Source organism: Eptatretus burgeri, chromosome 12 (assembly GCF_056783735.1).
Source record: "Eptatretus burgeri isolate ZD-2024b chromosome 12, Ebu_testis_v1, whole genome shotgun sequence".
Taxonomy (NCBI): Eukaryota; Metazoa; Chordata; class Myxini; order Myxiniformes; family Myxinidae; genus Eptatretus; species Eptatretus burgeri.
This window is the reverse complement of record NC_140972.1, coordinates 66,398,268-66,418,225: the sequence shown is the minus strand read 5'-3', so window position 1 is coordinate 66,418,225 and position 19,958 is coordinate 66,398,268. Positions and strand designations below refer to the sequence as shown.

The 19,958-nt window shown below is 43.9% G+C and overlaps 1 protein-coding gene across 1 annotated transcript; it reads left to right on the top strand.

Moving 5' to 3' along the window:
* Positions 1-9,266: 9,266 nt before the first annotated feature.
* LOC147015806 (uncharacterized) lies at positions 9,267-11,559 on the top strand. Its single transcript, XM_085849121.1, has 3 exons — positions 9,267-9,979; positions 10,382-10,451; positions 11,228-11,559. Exons 1-3 carry the CDS (start codon positions 9,551-9,553, stop codon positions 11,371-11,373), a joined length of 645 nt encoding a protein of 214 aa, XP_085705247.1. The 5' UTR covers positions 9,267-9,550; the 3' UTR covers positions 11,374-11,559.
* The last annotated feature ends 8,399 nt before the right edge of the window (positions 11,560-19,958 follow it).

The following is a 19,958-nucleotide window of genomic DNA, read 5'->3' as shown; positions in this document are numbered from 1 at the left end:
AATCGAGAGCCTGATTAGCACGGTCCCTTTGAGCTTAATAACATAATATACTTACAGATGGAATGTAACACCTTTCCTCGTGTTGCCCGGTCATCACGATCGGTGCATCCAATTGCTGCACAGGATGGCATTGCTGGATTGCTTTGGGTAAACCTATGTAATGTTACAAACAAGCAAAACATGTGATTTCATCAAGTACTGTGAGGGGTCGTTCAACATTTTCGCCATTTTCACATACGTACAAAGCTTTTGCATTTTATCAAACCCCTCCCTCACTAGAATTTGCTCAAAAAATTGACACCATCCATGAGATTGCTATGCTACGGTGAAATGCATGAATGGCAAAAGTGGTTCTTGCAGAGTGCCCTCGTAAACGTCGACCATATGACTTTTTTTTTACCCTGTAATGAAAAAGATTTTTTTTGCCCGAAAAGATCAATAGTTTTCAATAATTTCGGCACGCAGGAATAGCATGACAATGATTGAACAAGTTACTATCATATAGTTCATGACTTGAGTTAGTAAGCTTACCGGTGCGGTTTGTAAATCTGTAATCCCTGTCAGCGCACAGACGTAAAAGGTGATTAAACCAAGTAAAGTGACATTATCTTCACGGTCACACGAGGTCTGTGATTTCCACAAGTTCATTACACCAACTAATAAAACTTTGCATGAGTTACATGCAAAGTTTATTGCTTGCATTTGGAGATTTCTTACTGCCAGTCTGCTGTTTTCGTACTTCGCTGCAGTGATGTTTTGGGGGAGACAAGATGGCGGAAAGTGAACTTCCGGTGACTTCACTCCTCGGTATACAATCGCTGTGGACGCGACCAATCCAAGTGTAAAGATCAGTGACCCACGCCCATCGTTCTGACTAACCTGCGAGGCTCTGCCCACATATCATGTCACATCCTGTGACGTCTCTCGAAACATTGTATATTTATCTTGTACATTGTATATTTACATTGTAACTGTCGAAATAACCTATAACAACACAGGAAGTGAATCAATGGTGTTCACCGTGCCACATTATTTATTAAAATATCCAGTTTTGTGTAAAATCGGTTGCTTGACATGAACTCATCCTGAAAGTTGATTCTTCATTGTGAGATTTAGGGAGTGTGACGTGTGAGTGTTAGTTACCATGGTAACATGTGTGTATTTCATTTATCAGTCATTTTGGGACTCAAATAGTATGCATCATGCTAAAACCGAATACGATTCTGAATGTCGATGACATCACAGCCGCCACTTTACATGATCCGGTATCTCAACGTTGCATGACGTCACTGGTCATATTCCGTCCATATAACTTTTTGGGATATCGTGCCATATATCGTTTTGACCCCATTTCTAAATGGTGAAGAATAAGTTAAAAATTAAAATAAATTCTCCTCTCTGTGTCCGGATCCGATCAATTCAACCTCGTCAAACACCCAACCGTGACGTCACTGAGGTTGTTTGATGTCACAATGACAATTCCAACATTCGGGAATACAGAAGGTAGAGACGTATTGTTGAGCGTCAGTTGGAGCATCGAGCATCGACGAACAGGACAGAGATGTGGTTTCTTATCAGGATGTTCGCGCTGGTCGTCCTTGGTGGGACATCGCGACCTCCACAGCAGGTAAGGGGGGATTGTAAGAGATGACGAACTCGGGAAGATACACAACACGAAAGGAGCGAGTTCATGTTTACGAGTAGTTTGTGTGGTTTGATGTAAAAGCGAACGGGTGGTGTATTGAGAGTTTGTAACACGAACAAGTTGTTCGTGCCCGCACGCGATTCCACACACACAGTACGGATGGAGGAGGGGGAAATACAAATGGCGTCTTGTATCATGGAGCCGGCAAGTTGGGACTAACAATTCACATTTATTACCACGTGTGATGCAAGTTAAACACTGCAATGGCGGCGAGGTTCTCCATGTGAAACGGTTTGTTCGATATTTGAACCTTTTCATACCGAGGGTCCGTAACATCAACTTGTATTGGAGTGATATCCGGTGATCAATTGGGAATGAACCGTGGGATTGGGAAAGATGGAAGGACAGGGAGTGAACTCTGGTTGGAGGAGTGATGGTGGTGTTATGGAAGTGGTATTGAGGGTGGTAGTGGTAGTGGTGGTGTTGAGAGTGATAATGGTAATTGTGATGATGGTGTGTCGGAGTGGCGACCCATCCAGGATTGCACCCAATCACCATGGAGACTGCTGAGGTAGCACCAATGCTTTGCACAGAGTATGGTCCCAATGGATGGGATGGATGATGGTGGTGGAGGTGGTGTTGAGAGTGGTAATGGTAGTTGTGGTGGTGGAGGCGGTGTTGAGGGTGTTAGTGGTGGTGGTGTTGAGAGTGGTAATGGTGGTTGTGGTGGTGGTGGAGGTGGATGTGGTGTTGAGAGTGGTAATGGTAGTCATGATAGTGGTGGTGTTGGAGGTGATGTTGAGAGCGGTAATGGTAGTCATGATGGTGCTTGTGATTGTGGTGGTGGATGTGGTGTTGAGAGTGATAATGGCCGTCATGATGGTGGTTGTGATCGTGGTGTTGGAAGTGGTGTTGAGAGTGACAATGGTAGTCGTGATAGTGGTTGTGGTGGTAAAGTAAAATTTCAATATGTACCGAAAATTTCCAGTACCGGAAGAATGACACAATGTGGATCACGTGGTCACAGTGCATGATGACCGTGGGATTGGGAAAGATGGTCACAGTTAAACAATGAAGAATAAATTCTCAATGTAGACACAAGCAGAGACATCTGAAGGGCATTTCCATAAAACAGACTAAAAAGAAAACCACTTTTTTTTATTTAACTTTTGTGGTTTTCTTTTTCGTCTGTTTTATGGGAATGCCCATCAGATGTCTCTGCTTATGTATATTTTGAAGTTTTGTAGTACCAAGCATCTTTTTAAATATTTGAAGAATAAATCGTTAAATTGCCAGTTTCCCCCAACTTGAAAGAGCGTGGTCACAGTTCATGATGACGTCACAGTCGAACAATGTGGAATAAATCATTAAATTGTCAGTTTCCCCAATGTAGGGAGCATGGTCTCAGTACATGATGACGTCACAGTTGAACAATGAAGAATAAATCGTTAAATTGCCAGTTCCCCAGTTTGATGCTTGGCATGCACCAGCCACCAAAGATGACGTGGGTTATCATCGTGATCTTGCTGCTCCTCGGTAGTGAAACCTCCAGATCACCCCGGCACATAAGTGGGGATTGTAATATACCCACAGGAAAGGTACACACAACATGACACACGGTACTTTTTCAATTTAGTAAAACCAGATGCATTTGTGGTTTTACAGGGAAACTGTTTGGGACATTTTATTTTGTCTTATCCGAGTTTAATTCCACTATAATCGGATCCGACTATAAAAGCTGTCATCCTTGTGCACCACAACCAGGATATTGCCTCACAACGGGACAGCCAGCTTAACTTGCCATCCCTTCAGAGACCAAATTAAGTCGGCTGTCTTGTCCAGTGGCACTTTTTTGTAGAAATCTAAGATTCCTGGAGTATCCTTTAAAAAGAGTAGACCATTGTGTGTTGGTGCACAATTTAAATCCCATATTTAATCTTCCTTGTCTGTCCTTTAAATGGTTGTGATTCCTCATTGCCATGAGGATGTGATGAGGATTATAAAGAGAGTTTATCTTTGGTTGGAAACTGCAGGTTTAGGGTTGACTTTCCCCATCAGGCAAAGTTGGAATTTGTCCCTTCAAGGCAAAAGTTCCATCATGGTCGTGTTGATGGAGGAATCTTCATGGTATACTTTACTCGGTGGACGTTAAAGACTCCATGGTGTTTCTAGCAAAGACGAGACGAGTTATCATCAGCATTCTGGACAAATCACAAATTGCTTCCCAAACCCTCTTGTAAAACTGTGCTTGACAAGCATGGTCACTACCAATGTACCCAGTGTGAGTTCAATGACACCTTCATCCTGCAGAGGATTGAAAACGGGCTGATGATGATGATGATGATGAAATGAATCTTGGGAAGTTGGGCTTAAACCCTTATCTTAAACAAATGATAAATTCTTCTGCATTCCATGACCCGTTGTGTTTGTACTCTAAAAAAAATTCACGAACATCTTGTTCTTTGTCATGAAGTTTTGGATTTTGTAAAATAATTGTAAAAATATTTAGTTTAATTTCAAATGCAATAAACTTTTTTCTTGTCCCTACCCTTTTCCATGTCCATAGATTTTCCAGAATGAGGCTGCGGAGGAACCACTGATCTCCACATTTCGTGATGTGGTGTTCGTCGCCATTGCTATCTTCTTATTTGTGGTCGTAATATCGTTTAGAGTTAGACCATCGTGGTTCCAAAGAAAAAAAATACCCATGTTCACTGGTAAGGAATGCAAGTGACATTTTCATCAATATTCTAATTCCTTCATCGAAGGGGACAAGATAGTTCAGAATTTTAAAACAAATTCACATTAAATTTTTTTTATAAATAACGAGCAGAGTACTCACCCTCTGGGTGGGTCACGTTTGCGCATTACTTGATGAATAAGTAAAGTCTGTGTTTTTCAAGGTGACTATCGATGTTTGTGTGGTGTGCTTAAAAGGTTCTAGAATCTAGATGGTCTTATGGTCTTAAGGTCTAAAGGGTATGTTCCAATTGTAGTTAGAGTCAAAGCGGCTGAAAGGGTCCTGTTTCTCAAGCATGTAAAAAGGGTCTAAAAAGGTTAACTGGTCTAAAGCTCAAAGCTGTCAATGGTCCAATCTGTCTGAAAGGTGTAAAAAGATCCAAATTTTGTGAAGGTCCAAGGGGTCCAAAGGGATTTCAGTGGTGTAAAGGTTTAAAGGCTCTGTGGGGTCAAAAGGTTATTTTGTTCTCAAGGGTGAAGGGGTCTAAAGTGTCAAAAGGGTCTGAATGGTTGTGGGGGTCTTAACGATTTTTGGGGTCTGAGCGATTTTCACGTTATTTGAGGGGTCTTAAAAATTTTGAACATTTTTGGGGGTCTTCAAGTTCTTAACGTTCTTGGGGGTCTTAGCGGTCTTTAAGACTATTAATGGGTTATAAGGTCCGAAACAGCCTTCAGGTCTAAAAGGGTCTTCGGGTGTTAAGGGGTCTAAAGGTAGAGAATGGTCTGGCACATTCATGCAATCACAGACACACGCACAGCTCCTTTAATACAGTGGCCTGCAAAAGTATTAAACCCCTGCCCCTCCCTCTCCAAAGTTTTCACATTTTTATGCCATCTGAGCTTATTTCATGATGTTTTAAAATCAAACTTGATATAGAGTCGTCACAAACTACTCCAAAGTGATGAAAAAATGCAGATAAAATGTGAATAAGTTTGATTAACAGAAAAAACAGATGATTCTCAGTTGAATAAGTATTCAAACCCTTTGCCCAATTAACTGCAAATCACTTCAGGAGTAAATTATTTGTTCTAAAGGTTACAAAAAAAATGTAATAGGTTTCACCTACATGTAATCAGTGGTTTAACTTAAAAATTAAACTCCCTACTTGTCTAAGGAGTTTTAAGGTGCAACTTACTTGGTCAACCAACAAGGTAAACATGAAGACCAAGGAGCTTTCCAAAGAAGTCAGACATGAAGTGGTGGAGAAGCACAGCTCAGGAGAGGGTTATAAGAAGATTTCAGTGACTCATTATCCCTTTGAGTATGGTCAAGTCACATTGAATGATAGAGCAAAAACCGATATATAACACGATATCTCAAAAAGTTATGGACGGATTCAGACAAAATTTGGTGGACAGGTTTGGTGTCTGACAAGAACGAAATTATTAGATTTTAGTGAAGATCCAGATGTGGATCCGATAATCTTTATGGAGTGATGTTCACTTTATGGAGTGAGTGATTGTTCAGCATTGAGTGATGGAGGCAAAACTGATATACAACACAATAGCTCAAAAAGTTATGGATGGATTCGCACAAAATTTGGTGATGGGTTGGGTGTGTGACAAGGACGAATATATTCGATTTTGATTAAGATTCGAACCAAGATCTGGATTCGAGAAATTTTTAATTTTTAAGTGATCACCATTGAAAGATGAGGCCAAAAACGATGTCTTCTTCTTTCGGCTGCTCCCGTTCGGGGTCGCCACAGCGGATCATACGGATGATCCGCATAGTGATTTGGGCACATGTTTTACGCCGGATGCCCTTCCTGGCACAACCCTGGTCGCCTCTTACGAAACAGGGATATGGTACACCTATTTTAACCGGGGTATACACCGGCCCAGTACACTGGTACTCACTTCGCCGACCTCAGAAGGATGACACGCTGAGTCAACCCCCTGGTGTATTTATTCAGTGGCCCAACGGGGCTTGAAATCAGGACATTTTGGATCCCAAGCCACTGCCCTAACCCCTGCACCAACAACAGGCTGAGGCCAAAAACGATGTATAACATGATATTTCAAAAAGCTATTCATGAATTACGACAAAACTATGTGGATGAGTTGGTTATAGGTGGGAAGAACAAGTGATTAGATTTTAGTTAAGCTCCAGATCCGACCTATCAGTGGGATACAAAATGTAAACTGTTCAGCCTGGCGGAGGTATGCACTATGCACTCCACAGAGTACCTGTTCTTGTTATTTAATTAAATGATTAATACTGCAACCCTTATTTAAAGATTTCCAGGAAAGGCTATTGTTGTTAACAATGCTGACTTGTGGTTTATTCAACTTTGTGATAATCCTCGTACTCTGTCACCTGGAGCATCGGAACCATTGCCAAAGCAGCTTCCTGAGCAAGGGTTATACTGGATGGTTTGCCATTGCCTCTCCAGCAGTATTTTGGGCAGGAATTTGTAACTTGGCCAAAGTTACCACTGATAGCTCGCCCACACTTCATTCTCGAAGAAGACTGTGGGGATCTTTCATGTCCATCAACTGATGGCAGATGGGACACCCAGTTTAACGTCCATCACATGAACGGCACACACATTGATTATTCACCCAGTCCTTGAAAGACCAGGATGACAGTTTATAGCTGGATCAGAATTCTAACCCAGGCTCGCGAGACCGTTTATAGGCGAGTGTGCATACCTGGAAGCATACCTGGAGGCGAATAGAAGAGGAAGATCGGAGAGAACTCACAACATTTGTACAATGGAGGGAATTGGTGTATCAGGAGCATGCACGTAGACGCCTTGAGATCGAACAAAAAGAGAAAGAGGTGTTAAAGAGTGAGCATGTGGTGGAGAAATTACAGAAAGGGATTTCTGAACTCGAGGGAATGGAGCGGGAAAAACGGGCACGATTCGAAAAAAGGAAGGTGTTAAAAGAAGGGGAAATAAAACATCGAGAGATTGAGACATGCCGGCAAGAGAAAGAGATGAGAGAACGAGAAAAGGATGTTGAGAAAATGGAGAGAGTGTCGTACCAACGAGAAGAGGAGGAGCGTGATCAGCATGAGCGATTTTTAGAGACAAAAAAGAGAAAAGAGCAAGAGTTGTTCCGGAGAGAGAATGAGGCACATCAGCTGGAGCAGGAGGTTTATAAGAGGGAAAAAGACGTGCACACTCGGGAACACAATGTTTGGCAAAGTGAGGTAAAGGAGGAAAAACAACGAGAGCAGGAAAAACAGAGACGACGAGAACAGGAAGAACAGAGACGACGAGAACAGGAAGAACAGAGACGAGTAGAACAGGAAGAACAGAAATGACGAGAACAGGAAGAACAGAGACGAGTAGAACAGGAAGAACAGAAATGACGAGAACAGGAAGAACAGAGACGACTGGAACAGGAAGAACAGAGACGACGAGAACAGGAAGAACAGAGACGACTGGAACAGGAAAAGCAGAAACGACTCAAACAGGAAAAGCAGAAACAACGAAAACAGGAAAAGCAGAAACGACTCGAACAGGAAAAGCAGAAACGACTCGAACAGGAAAAGCAGAAACGACTCGAACAGGAAAAGCAGAAACAATGAGAACAGGAAGAACAGAGACAAGTAGAACAGGAAGAACAGAGACGAGTAGAACAGGAAGAACAGAGGCGAGTAGAACAGGAAGAACAGAGACGAGTGGAACAGGAAGAACAGAGACGAGTAGAACAGGAAGAACAGAGACAAGTAGAACAGGAAGAACAGAGACGAGTGGAACAGGAAGAACAGAGACGAGTGGAACAGGAAGAACAGAGACAAGTAGAACAGGAAGAACAGAGACGAGTAGAACAGGAAGAACAGAGACGAGTAGAACAGGAAGAACAGAGACGAGTGGAACAGGAAGAACAGAGACGAGTGGAACAGGAAGAACAGAGACGAGTGGAACAGGAAGAACAGAGACGGGTAGAACAGAGACGAGTAGAACAGGAAGAACAGAGATGAATGGAACAGGAAAAAGAGATAACAGATCTTGAACTCAAAAAACCATTTCAAAAATCTGACGAGACCAACGAGGAGGCAGAAGCAAATGTTGATGCAGAGGAGTCAGAATATGTGCAAAAGATTGCCGATTGGAAACTGTATCAACAGCAAAAACGGAATGAGAATTCCAATGAGTGGTATCAAAATTGGAATGAGAAACAACAGCTGAAGCAGAAAAAGGAACAGCTGCTCAAAGAAAAGGAAAACATCTTCTTCAAAAACCAAAACAAGCAGTCATAGACTGGTACTTACGAAATTGTTAACTTGACCTCTGACCTTGTCTAATAAAAGCTGTCTCCAGAGAAGGTAGCGACGCAAACCAGAAGTTTCTACGATGATTCTGGAAAACCTTTACGTGATCAACGACGCCTCTGCTCGAGCGCGCTGCACCACGTGACGAGCTATGATGCGGCGAGTGAAATATTTTTTATACAATCTTAAAACGTCTCCAAAACATCCGATTTTTAACAGAATTTCGACAACCGAGTTTTAAGCGTCCTAAGCGATCGCAAAAACCAAAGACAAAATTAAAATCGAAGTTAAAACGAACTCGTAACGTTGACCGAGCAAAAATACTCCATTTCTCCACATGAATTTACGGAATTATGTTTGACCTCACTGTGACCTTGACCTTTGACCAAAATCTAATCAGCGCGAGCCATCACCCTCCTGAATCACGTGGTGTAATTTGACATTGGTAGCTTCTTCCGTTCTCGAGTTATCGTGCCTACAAACAAACAAACAAACAGAAACGGAAGGCATCAATATCCTTACGAAATCTTTAGATTTCGTACGTAACAAACAAGCAGTCATAGACTGGAACTTACGAAATCGTCAACTTCACTTCTGACCTTGTCTAATAAAAGCTGTCTCTTGGGAAGGTAGCGACGCAAACCAGAAGTTTCTATGATGATTCTGTACCAAACCATCAAAAATTGAATGTTTGACCTCACTGTGACCTTGACCTTTGACCGATTTTGACCAAAATCTAATCAGCGCTAGCCATCACCCTCCTGAATCACGTGGTGTAATTTGACATTGGTAGCTTCTTCCGTTCTCGAGTTATCGTGCCTACCAACAAACACACAAAGAAACAGAGTCCGTAAGTCATCAATATACTGACGAAATCTTTAGATTTCGTAAGTAACAAACACACAAACAAACAGAGGACGGAAGTCATCAATATACTTATGAAATCTTTAGATTTCGTAAGTAATAAGAAGCAAAGACGGACAGGAAAGAAAAGTCCAGGAATTGAACTGAGACCCCATGGTGTTGGTGCAACACAGCAACAACAGAAGCCTTGCCATGATGATGGGCTGCACCATCAGAAGCAACATACACAGCATGTTGTTGAAGGGTTGCAGCAACAACAGAAACCTCGCTGTGATAGTGAGCCACAACAGCAGCAACAGAAGCCTCGCTGTGATATTGACCCACAACAGCAGCAAAAAGAGAAGCTTCACCATGATAGCATCCCACAACAGCAGCAACAAAAGACAGAGCATGTTGTTCAACAGTTCCAGCAGGAACAAAGGCCTCACTCTGATCAAGGCTTGAAACAGCAGCAGAAGCAGCATGGTGTTGAGGAGCCACATCATATTCAGGACCTTCAACAGGTAAGCATCCATCAGTACTTTGGAGATGTTGGGGTGAACATTCTGGGTACAAATCCAGCTAACCCCAAGATGAAGACCTTAAGTTGAAATACATTTTGGAAATTTCGTCTTTTACACACATCGCTGTAAATACTTCCTTTGATGAAGAATATCGTAAATTGTGGAGATAATTGTAATTATAATTTTGGTGGGAAAGTTATCTCATTGGCTCGGTCATTCTCACACAGGATAGATCACAAGAATTTTAACTCCCCTTGATTGGATGAGATCAAATAATTCACCTTTTCATTGGTTACCTGTTCTTTCGGTGCATTTCCTTTTTTTCCATATCCTGAACAATATATCAAACTGATGAACATATCAATGTATTTAATCTTTCGTATTTTTATTGTTTTTCCAAAGACTCCTCAGAAGAGGCGCCCGTTCCCTCCTCCACCACCCAATTACAGGATACCATCTTACCGGTTGGAACGTAAGTTACCAAGAATCTTGCCTTACATGACAAATTATTCCAAACTTTCTCTAAATTACATGTTCTTCACCTCCATCATGTCCCATTTTGTCTGTGCTTCAATAGTGTTGAGAACAAATGAATATTTTGTTTCACTCGAAGCCAGACAAGCACCAAACAAATCTTACAATTGGGAGAAGTCTGGCGTGAGTGTTAATGTATCCATAAAGAAGGTATTGTGAACACCTGGATGTTCATTAAAATTAAATGTTTGGGAAAAAAAAAATTTTAATCCCACTTTCAATCAGCAATGGGTGAATCGAGTTGCCTTCCATGAAGCAGTCCATCTTGGTTCACTTCCACGTCATCAGATGAGGTTTTGTTCATTTAATTCGGACAGTAAGTGGGGATTTGTGTGCTCTGTGTGAAGCACAGGAATGATGGACCAAATTGCCGAAATTCCCTTGTAAGGTGACACAGTGGGAGTTGGTGATGAAGAAAACAAGATGTGAAAGTGGAGGGAAAAGTGAAATAAAACATGAACTGAAATGTACAAAATAAGGGAGAGAGAAGCACAGAGAGAAAGAGAGAGATGGAGATAGATATTCATTCCAGGATTGTGTTGGAAGGCAGGATCATGATGGAGATTATGATGACAATGCTCTTGAGTGGTTTTGACTTCCTTTTGTTGATGTGTGTGTGTGTGTGTGTGTGTGTGTGTGTGTGTGTGTGTGTGTGTGTGTGTGTGTGTGTGTGTGTGTGTGTGTGTGTGTGTGTGTGTGTGTGTGTGTGTGCAGAGGAAGAAGTCATCGTGATGCCCGCTGGAGAGGAGGATGCCATGTTTGGGAGTAACTCTCTGATCACTCCGCCATATAAGCTCTCCAGAAATGTAAAAAGAAATATCAGGCTCATGCAGTTGGCCGATTCAAAATGTTTCAAATGAACATCTCCAGAACTAAGGTACTGGAAACACTCTGGACTTATTTCATCACCTGAATCCTTTTTGTGTCCATGTTTGTCAATCTGTCACTTCCGAGATTAAAAGATCGTGACAAGAACTTAATAATTCCGAGTGTGGAGAATTTAATAGTTGAAATGAATAAATAAAGCAGGTGAGGTCCCTCCCTGATTCATACAATCAATGCCAATCATGAAGGGAGCTGCAGATATGCAGAATTTGCATGAACACTTGGTGTTCACTGCTTGACTTCAATACTGTTCATCATGCGTAACATCATTACTGTACATCATGCATGACTTCGTTACTGAACATCATGCGTGACTTCGTTACTGTTTATCATGTGCGACTTCATGACTGAACATTATGCGTAACATCATTACTATACATCATGTGTGACTTCATTAATGTTCAGAACATGTGACTTTGTGACTGCACATCATGCATGACTTCGTTAATGTTCATAACGTGTGACTTACTGTACATCATGCGTGACTTCATTACTGCACACAATGTGTATCATCATTACTGTACATCATGTGTGACTTCGTTACTGTTTATCATGTGTGACTTCATTACTGTTCATCATGCATGACTTCGTTACTGTTCATCATGTGCGACTTCATGACTGAACATTATGCGTAACATCATTACTATACATCATGTGTGACTTCATTAATGTTCAGAACATGTGACTTTGTGACTGCACATCATGCATGACTTCGTTAATGTTCATAACGTGTGACTTTGTTACTGTACATCATGCGTGACTTCATTACTGCACACAATGTGTATCATCATTACTGTACATCATGTGTGACTTCATTACTGTACATCAAGCGTAACATCATTACTGTACATCAAGCGTAACATCATTACTGAACATCATGCGTGACTTTGTTACTTACATCATGCATGACTTCGTTACTGTACACCATGCATGACTTCGTTATTGAACACCATGCGTGACTTCGTTACTGTACATCATGCATTACATCATAACTGAACATCATGTGTGACTTCATTACTGTACATCATGTGACTTCGTTACATTCATGATGCATGACTTCATTACTGTACATCATGCGTAACTTCATTACTGTACATCATGCGTAACATCGTTACTGTACACCATGTGTGACTTCATGACTGTACATCAAGTGTGACTTCATAACTGAACTTCATGCGTGACTTCATTACTGAACATCATGCGTAACATCATGACTGTACATCATGCAAGACTTCATTACTGTACATCATGTGTGACTTCATTACTGTATATCATGCGTAACATCGTTATTGTACATCATGTGTGGCTTAGTTTCTGAACTTCATGCGTAACATAGTTACTGTACATCATGCGTGACATCATTACTGAACATCATGCGTGACTTCATTGCTGTTCATCATGTGCGACTTCATTACTATACATCATGCGTGACTTCATTACTCTATATCATGTGTAACATCATTACTGTACATCATCACTGAACATCATGCGTGACTTCATTACTGTACATCATGCAAGACTTCATTACTGTACATCATGTGCGACTTCATGACTGTACATCATGTGCGACTTCATTACTATACATCATGCATGACTTCATTACTGTACATCATGCGTAACATCATGACTGAACATCATGTGTGACTTCATTACTGAACATCATGTGTAACATCATTACTGTACATCATGTGTGACTTCATTACTGAACATCATGCATGACATCATTACTGTACACCATGTTTGACGTTACTGTACATCATGCATGACTTCATTAATGTTCATAACATGTGACTCCCACTGTACATCATGTGTAACTTCATTACTGTACATAATGTGTGATTTGGTTACTGAACATCATGCGTGACTTCGTTACTGACATCATGCATGACTTCGTTTCTTACATCATGCATAACTTCGTTACTGAACATCATGCATAACTTCGTAAATGAACATCATGCATGACTTCGTTACTGAACATCATGCATGACTTCGTTTCTGAACATCATGCGTGACTTCGTTACTGAACATCATGCGTGACTTCGTTACTGAACATCATGCATAACTTCGTTACTGCACATCATGTGTGACTTCATTACTGTACATCATGCGTAACATCATGACTGAACATCATGTGTGACTTCATGACTGTACACCATGTGTGGCGTTACAGTACATCAAGCGTGACTTCATTAATGTTCATAACATGTGACTTTTACTGTACATCATGCGTAACATCATTACTGTACACCAGGTGTGACGTTACTGTACATCATGCGTGACTTCATTAATGTTCATAACATGTGACTGCTACTGTACATAATGCATGACTTCATTACTGTACATCATGTGTGACTTCATTACTGTACATAATGAGTAACATCATTACTGTACATCATGTGTGACTTCGTTACTGTACATCATGTGTGACTTCATTACGATACATTGTGTGACTTCATTACTGTATATCATGTGTGACTTCATTACTGAACATCATGTGACTTCATTACTGAACATCATGCGTAACATCATGCATGACTTCATTACTATACATTATGTGTGACTTCATAACTGAACATTATGCGTAACATCCTTACTGAACATCATGTGTGACTTCATTACTGAACATCATGCGTAACATCATGACTGTACATCAAGTGTGACTTCATTACTGAACATCATGCGTAACATCATGCATGACTTCAATACTGTACATCATGCGTAACATCATGACTGTACATCAAGTGTGACTTCATTACTGAACATCATGCGTAACATCATTATTGAACATCATGTGTAACATCATAACTGTAATCATGGCAGGGCACGCCGTGGCGGGAGGTGGCAGGGCATGCCGTGGTGGGAGGTGGCAGGGCATGCCGTGGCGGGAGGTGGCAGGGGACACCGTGGCGGGAGGTGGCAGGGCATGCCGTGGTGGGAGGTGGCAGGGCATGCCGTGGTGGGAGGTGGCAGGGCATGCCGTGGTGGGAGGTGGCAGGGGACACCGTGGCGGGAGGTGGCAGGGCATGCCGTGGTGGGAGGTGGCAGGGCATGCCGTGGTGGGAGGTGGCAGGGCATGCCGTGGTGGGAGGTGGCAGGGCATGCCGTGGTGGGAGGTGGCAGGGCATGCCGTGGTGGGAGGTGGCAGGGGACACCGTGGCGGGAGGTGGCAGGGCATGCCGTGGTGGGAGGTGGCAGGGCATGCCGTGGTGGGAGGTGGCAGGGGACACCGTGGCGGGAGGTGGCAGGGCATGCCGTGGTGGGAGGTGGCAGGGCATGCCGTGGTGGGAGGTGGCAGGAGACACCGTGGCGGGAGGTGGCAGGGCATGCCGTGGCGGGAGGTGGCAGGGGACACCGTGGTGGGAGGTGGCAGGGCATGCCGTGGTGGGAGGTGGCAGGGCACGCCGTGGCGGGAGGTGGCAGGGCACGCCGTGGCGGGAGGTGGCAGGGGACACCGTGGTGGGAGGTGGCAGGGCACGCCGTGGTGGGAGGTGGCAGGGCATGCCGTGGTGGGAGGTGGCAGGGCACGCCGTGGCGGGAGGTGGCAGGGCTTGCCGTGGTGGGAGGTGGCAGGGGACACCGTGGTGGGAGGTGGCAGGGCTTGCCGTGGTGGGAGGTGGCAGGGGACACCGTGGTGGGAGGTGGCAGGGGACACCGTGGTGGGAGGTGGCAGGGCACGCCGTGGTGGGAGGTGGCAGGGCACGCCGTGGCGGGAGGTGGCAGGGGACACCGTGGCGGGAGGTGGCAGGGCTTGCCGTGGTGGGAGGTGGCAGGGGACACCGTGGTGGGAGGTGGCAGGGGACACCGTGGTGGGAGGTGGCAGGGCACGCCGTGGTGGGAGGTGGCAGGGCACGCCGTGGCGGGAGGTGGCAGGGGACACCGTGGTGGGAGGTGGCAGGGCACGCCGTGGCGGGAGGTGGCAGGGGACACCGTGGTGGGAGGTGGCAGGGCACGCCGTGGTGGGAGGTGGCAGGGCACGCCGTGGCGGGAGGTGGCAGGGGACACCGTGGTGGGAGGTGGCAGGGGACACCGTGGTGGGAGGTGGCAGGGCACGCCGTGGCGGGAGGTGGCAGGGCTTGCCGTGGTGGGAGGTGGCAGGGGACACCGTGGTGGGAGGTGGCAGGGCACGCCGTGGTGGGAGGTGGCAGGGCATGCCGTGGTGGGAGGTGGCAGGGCACGCCGTGGCGGGAGGTGGCAGGGCTTGCCGTGGTGGGAGGTGGCAGGGGACACCGTGGTGGGAGGTGGCAGGGGACACCGTGGTGGGAGGTGGCAGGGCACGCCGTGGTGGGAGGTGGCAGGGCACGCCGTGGCGGGAGGTGGCAGGGCACGCCGTGGTGGGAGGTGGCAGGGGACACCGTGGTGGGAGGTGGCATGCCATGGTGGGAGGTGGCAGGGGACACCGTGGTGGGAGGTGGCAGGGGACACCGTGGTGGGAGGTGGCATGCCGTGGTGGGAGGCATGCATAGCATCTCTGCGTTGTCTCCAATGTTGAAAGTTTGACACTATTTTTAATGATTATGCTCTGAGTATACCTGTAGCTCCGTGAAACTTTTAAAATCACCTTTGAACACACTTAACTTCCTTTGATAACCAGAATGCCATAAATAACCGAAAACAGCCATGTCTGTATTAGTGGAGGTTTCAACTGTACTCTCCAACCTCGACGAGACAGGAACAGTCCTGAACCTCATCCTGCCTCCACAATTCCCCTCTTAAGGTCTTAAAAAGAACTGAATTACAAACACCTGTGGCGGTTACAATGCCCTTCAACAAGACAATATTCATGGTGTCGTTGCATTCAAAATAATATTGCACTTGCTCACTTCGCCAAGTTGTATGGTAATCCTTTACTTGAACGTCTCAACCTATCATCCCTGATCTAAAAAGACTGGTGTTGGCTGAGTGGTTAGTGTGGCTGACTTGGGATCTTAGGGTCCTGAGTTCGAGCCCTGTTGGCCGCTGAATTAATACCAGATGGGGTTGACTCAGCCTGTCATCCTTCCGAGGTCGGGATGTTACGCAGTGTACTGTTAATAGGAACACTTCATCAGCGGCATTGCAGTGATGCAACGAGCAGTCATAAGGCTGCACTCATAAGAGAGAGAGATCCCTTATCTGCCCACCTGGGTTTTCATCATAACACAACCCACCTGCGTTGCCGACCTCAGAAAACCTCCAAGCTACACTCCAAAAGAGTATCATTGACTTTTTCTGGAACAGGAAACACTGGCTCCACCCTGCTGTGACCTACCTGCCGCTTGCTTAAGGTGCCAAGGCCTCATTAATATCTGGAGACAGCTTATGTTCTTCTGGCATCATGTCATCCATGAACAGGAATGAAGCCCTACTACAGAAACCTCTGGCTAACTGTATATTACAACTTGCAAGCAAGCTTGGATACTGCCAATAACTTTTTTGATGAACTTGTATCACTTTGACGTATCCTTGCTGCCTACTTTCTACCAAGAGATGATGAACGCCTGGCAAGCCTTCTCCTTTTTTCATGAAATGGCGACATACAACATGGAAATGTTTTTTGCTGAGCACTTATTTTACAACTCCTTTCTGAAAAATAGCTTAAATGATAGAGGACTCATTCAATAATTTGTTGATGCCGGGCTGCTGTGGGTAAAAGACCTCACGACAGGGTCTGAGAACCATTGATAGATTAGAAAACAATAAAGACAACTCGGATAACAAACTGGAGATAAAAATTAGTTTGCTTCAACGCATGCTTGAACTGATACTGTTACCAAAATTAAGATGAAGAACCACCTGACTAACCCCCCCCCCCCCATGTTTTGTTAATCTACGCTTTGCTTATTTCATATTAAAAAGAAGGGGGAAAAAAGACAAAATGTCACAGCTCCTGTAGTTTTAGTAATTCTGCTGTATGGAGTTAAAGGGCGAGCCCATATTTATTTATAACGAAAATGGCCACCAGTCTACCAGTCAGCCATCTTTGATCAGATTGCAAAATAAAGTGAGGGGCACATGTATGTTATCATGTACTGTGCTTGTGCCAAGATTGAACAATATCAGACCATGCATGTCCGAGAATTGGTTGGGGACATGTTGTTTAATATGTATATATATATATATATATATATATATATATATATATATATATATATATATATATATATATATATATATAGTATTCATTAAGCCTGGTGTTGGCTTAGTGGTTAGGGTGGTGGCTTGGGATCCCAGGGTCCTGAGTTCAAGCCCCGTTGGCTGCTGAATTAACACCAGGGGGTTGACTCAGCCTGTCATCCATCTGAGGTCGGTGTCATCCATCTGAGGAAATGAGTACCAGTGTACTGATCCCGGTGTATGCCCCGGTTAGAATAGGTATACCATATCCCTGTGTGTCGTAAGAGGCGACCAGGGTTGGCGTCAGGAAGGGCATCCGGCCATAAAACATTGCCTCAAGAAAAAAAAAGCCTAACCCCTGCACAGCAGGGAAAAATGGCTGTAAAAACGGTCATTTATATAGTATTCATTAACCCCGAGGAGTCAGCCCTACAACAATACGATTGGAACCTGAGTCCATACAATAAACCGAAAAAGGTCTCTTTGTCCACTGTATTAACATAAACCTCCGTCAATATATCATCTACACACATACACCAGTACACAAACATCACACAAAACAAGGCCTGGCAAGAGTCTGCAATCTCTGATTGCTCTTTCTTGCTTGTTTTTTTTTTGTGATGGTTGTGACAAGATTAGTTCATTGTGAGTTAAATCCAGTAAGAACCTGATGGTCCAGTGGATGTGCATCATAACTGGAACATCAGTGCTCCAACATGCCTGGAAAAGTAACCACCGTCTGATACTATTCTCAAGTGCTTGCATCGAGGCAGTAAAACACCTGACTTGCATGAACCTGGCGAGATCTTGACACCTTGCATTCTAAAAAAAATTTAAATTTGAATCCTCAATGTAATCTTGTAAAACTCATGAAGGTTGACATCCGACTCACCAGTCCAGAGAATTGTAATGACAGGTTGGCTTGGTGAGAATCTCCCTTGTGCTTTGCAGATTAACTGAAATGGCTCTTTAAATAAGTCACAGCTGGGGTTTCTTTCTGCTGCATTAACCCTTTCACAGTGACAGCACAATCCACCTGATTGTACAGCGATTGAGGTGGGGGTAACAAACTGGTAAAGCATACACATTTGAATCTTGTGTTTACTTCTTGCTATCACGACATGAAAAATGAGCAAAACCAACTTTATAAAATGCCGAGAGAGTCTCATCTTCACATCTTGATTGTTCTTTTCTCCAATTCAGCTTGCAAATTGTCACTTCATACAAGGGGATAAAAGTCAGAACTTCCAAGGTCAGTGACCCTGAACCGGCCTCTTAAGTAAATCCTTATTCAACCACATGGAAAAATTAATGCAAAGTGATGGACATCAGCCGAAATATGATGGGATTGATACCTGGAGGCCTTGTACCTGCGTTGATACCTGGAGGCCCTGTACCTGAATTGATACCTGGAGGTCCTGTAGCCGTGTTGACACTTGGAGCCCCTGTTCCTGTGTTGATACCAGGAGGTCCTGTACTTGTATTGATATCTGGATGCCCTGTGCATTGATACCTGGAGGCCTTTTCTCATATTTAAACCTCACGGAGGGGCTTACCCATCGAAATTCCGCGAGAGTCTCGGATACGGAGACGGATTTAAAGTAAACTTTGAACCATTGTGTTGAGAACAATATAAGTGTTTATAAAAGGTGAACTTTATTCAATTTAAAGAAGCTTGGGTTAAGTCTACACTATATGAGTATTACAGAGTCCTCCAGACATTGTGTTTTCAATTCAGTAACTTCAGTTCTTAACGAGAGGGGGAGCACTCGGTAGAGTGCAAAACCTCCGCTGCCAATACTGCTAGGTCACTCAAATATTTTTTGAATATGCTAGGAAATATTTTTTCAAAATGGCCGCCATAGCGGCCATATTGGATTTTGGACCAAGTCCAAAATGTAATGGCATGATCCTTGGACCATACCTAATCCTGCCACCAAGTTTCGTCGAAATCCGTCAAGGAGTTTTTCCGTAATACTGTTCACAAACAAACAAACAAACAAATAAACCAATGTCACCCACAGGGTGACCCATATCTTGCCAAAAGGTGACCACGTGTGACTTCTTTAAGGTCACACTGAGGTGAACAGAGCTGCTATCCACCAGGAGCGACTCCTTGAGGAATATCTGCCTACGAGAGATTCCGATAAGAATCGTTCTACAGAGTAACCATGACAAATATACGTTTGCCTCATAACGTCACAATGTCTCAAGCTTGACATATCTAGAAAGCACTCATTGAGGTGTTCAATTTGAGGTACTACACGATATGGCTCCTAAAACTTGAAAATTTGACCTTGGGGTCAAATATGTTTGACCTTAGGCATTAACCATGAAGGTCAAGGCCAATCGCCACCAAAAATTAATCAGCTGAGCGCCAGACCAGGAACTATATTCCCATGAAGTTTGAAGACGATCCGATCAAAATTACTCAAAAAATAAGGGTTTCGTCGACTCCCCTGATTTG

What these genes read in the sequence shown, in the direction of transcription:
- LOC147015806 (XM_085849121.1), top strand. Translation starts at nt 9,551, where the DNA reads ATGAAATCTTTAGATTTCGTAAGTAATAAGAAGCAAAGACGGACAGGA. An exon ending in ATATTCAGGACCTTCAACAG is followed by an intron (nt 9,980 to 10,381) that starts GTAAGCATCCAT and finishes GTTTTTCCAAAG; the next exon opens with ACTCCTCAGAAGAGGCGCCC. An exon ending in ACCATCTTACCGGTTGGAAC is followed by an intron (nt 10,452 to 11,227) that starts GTAAGTTACCAA and finishes GTGTGTGTGCAG; the next exon opens with AGGAAGAAGTCATCGTGATG.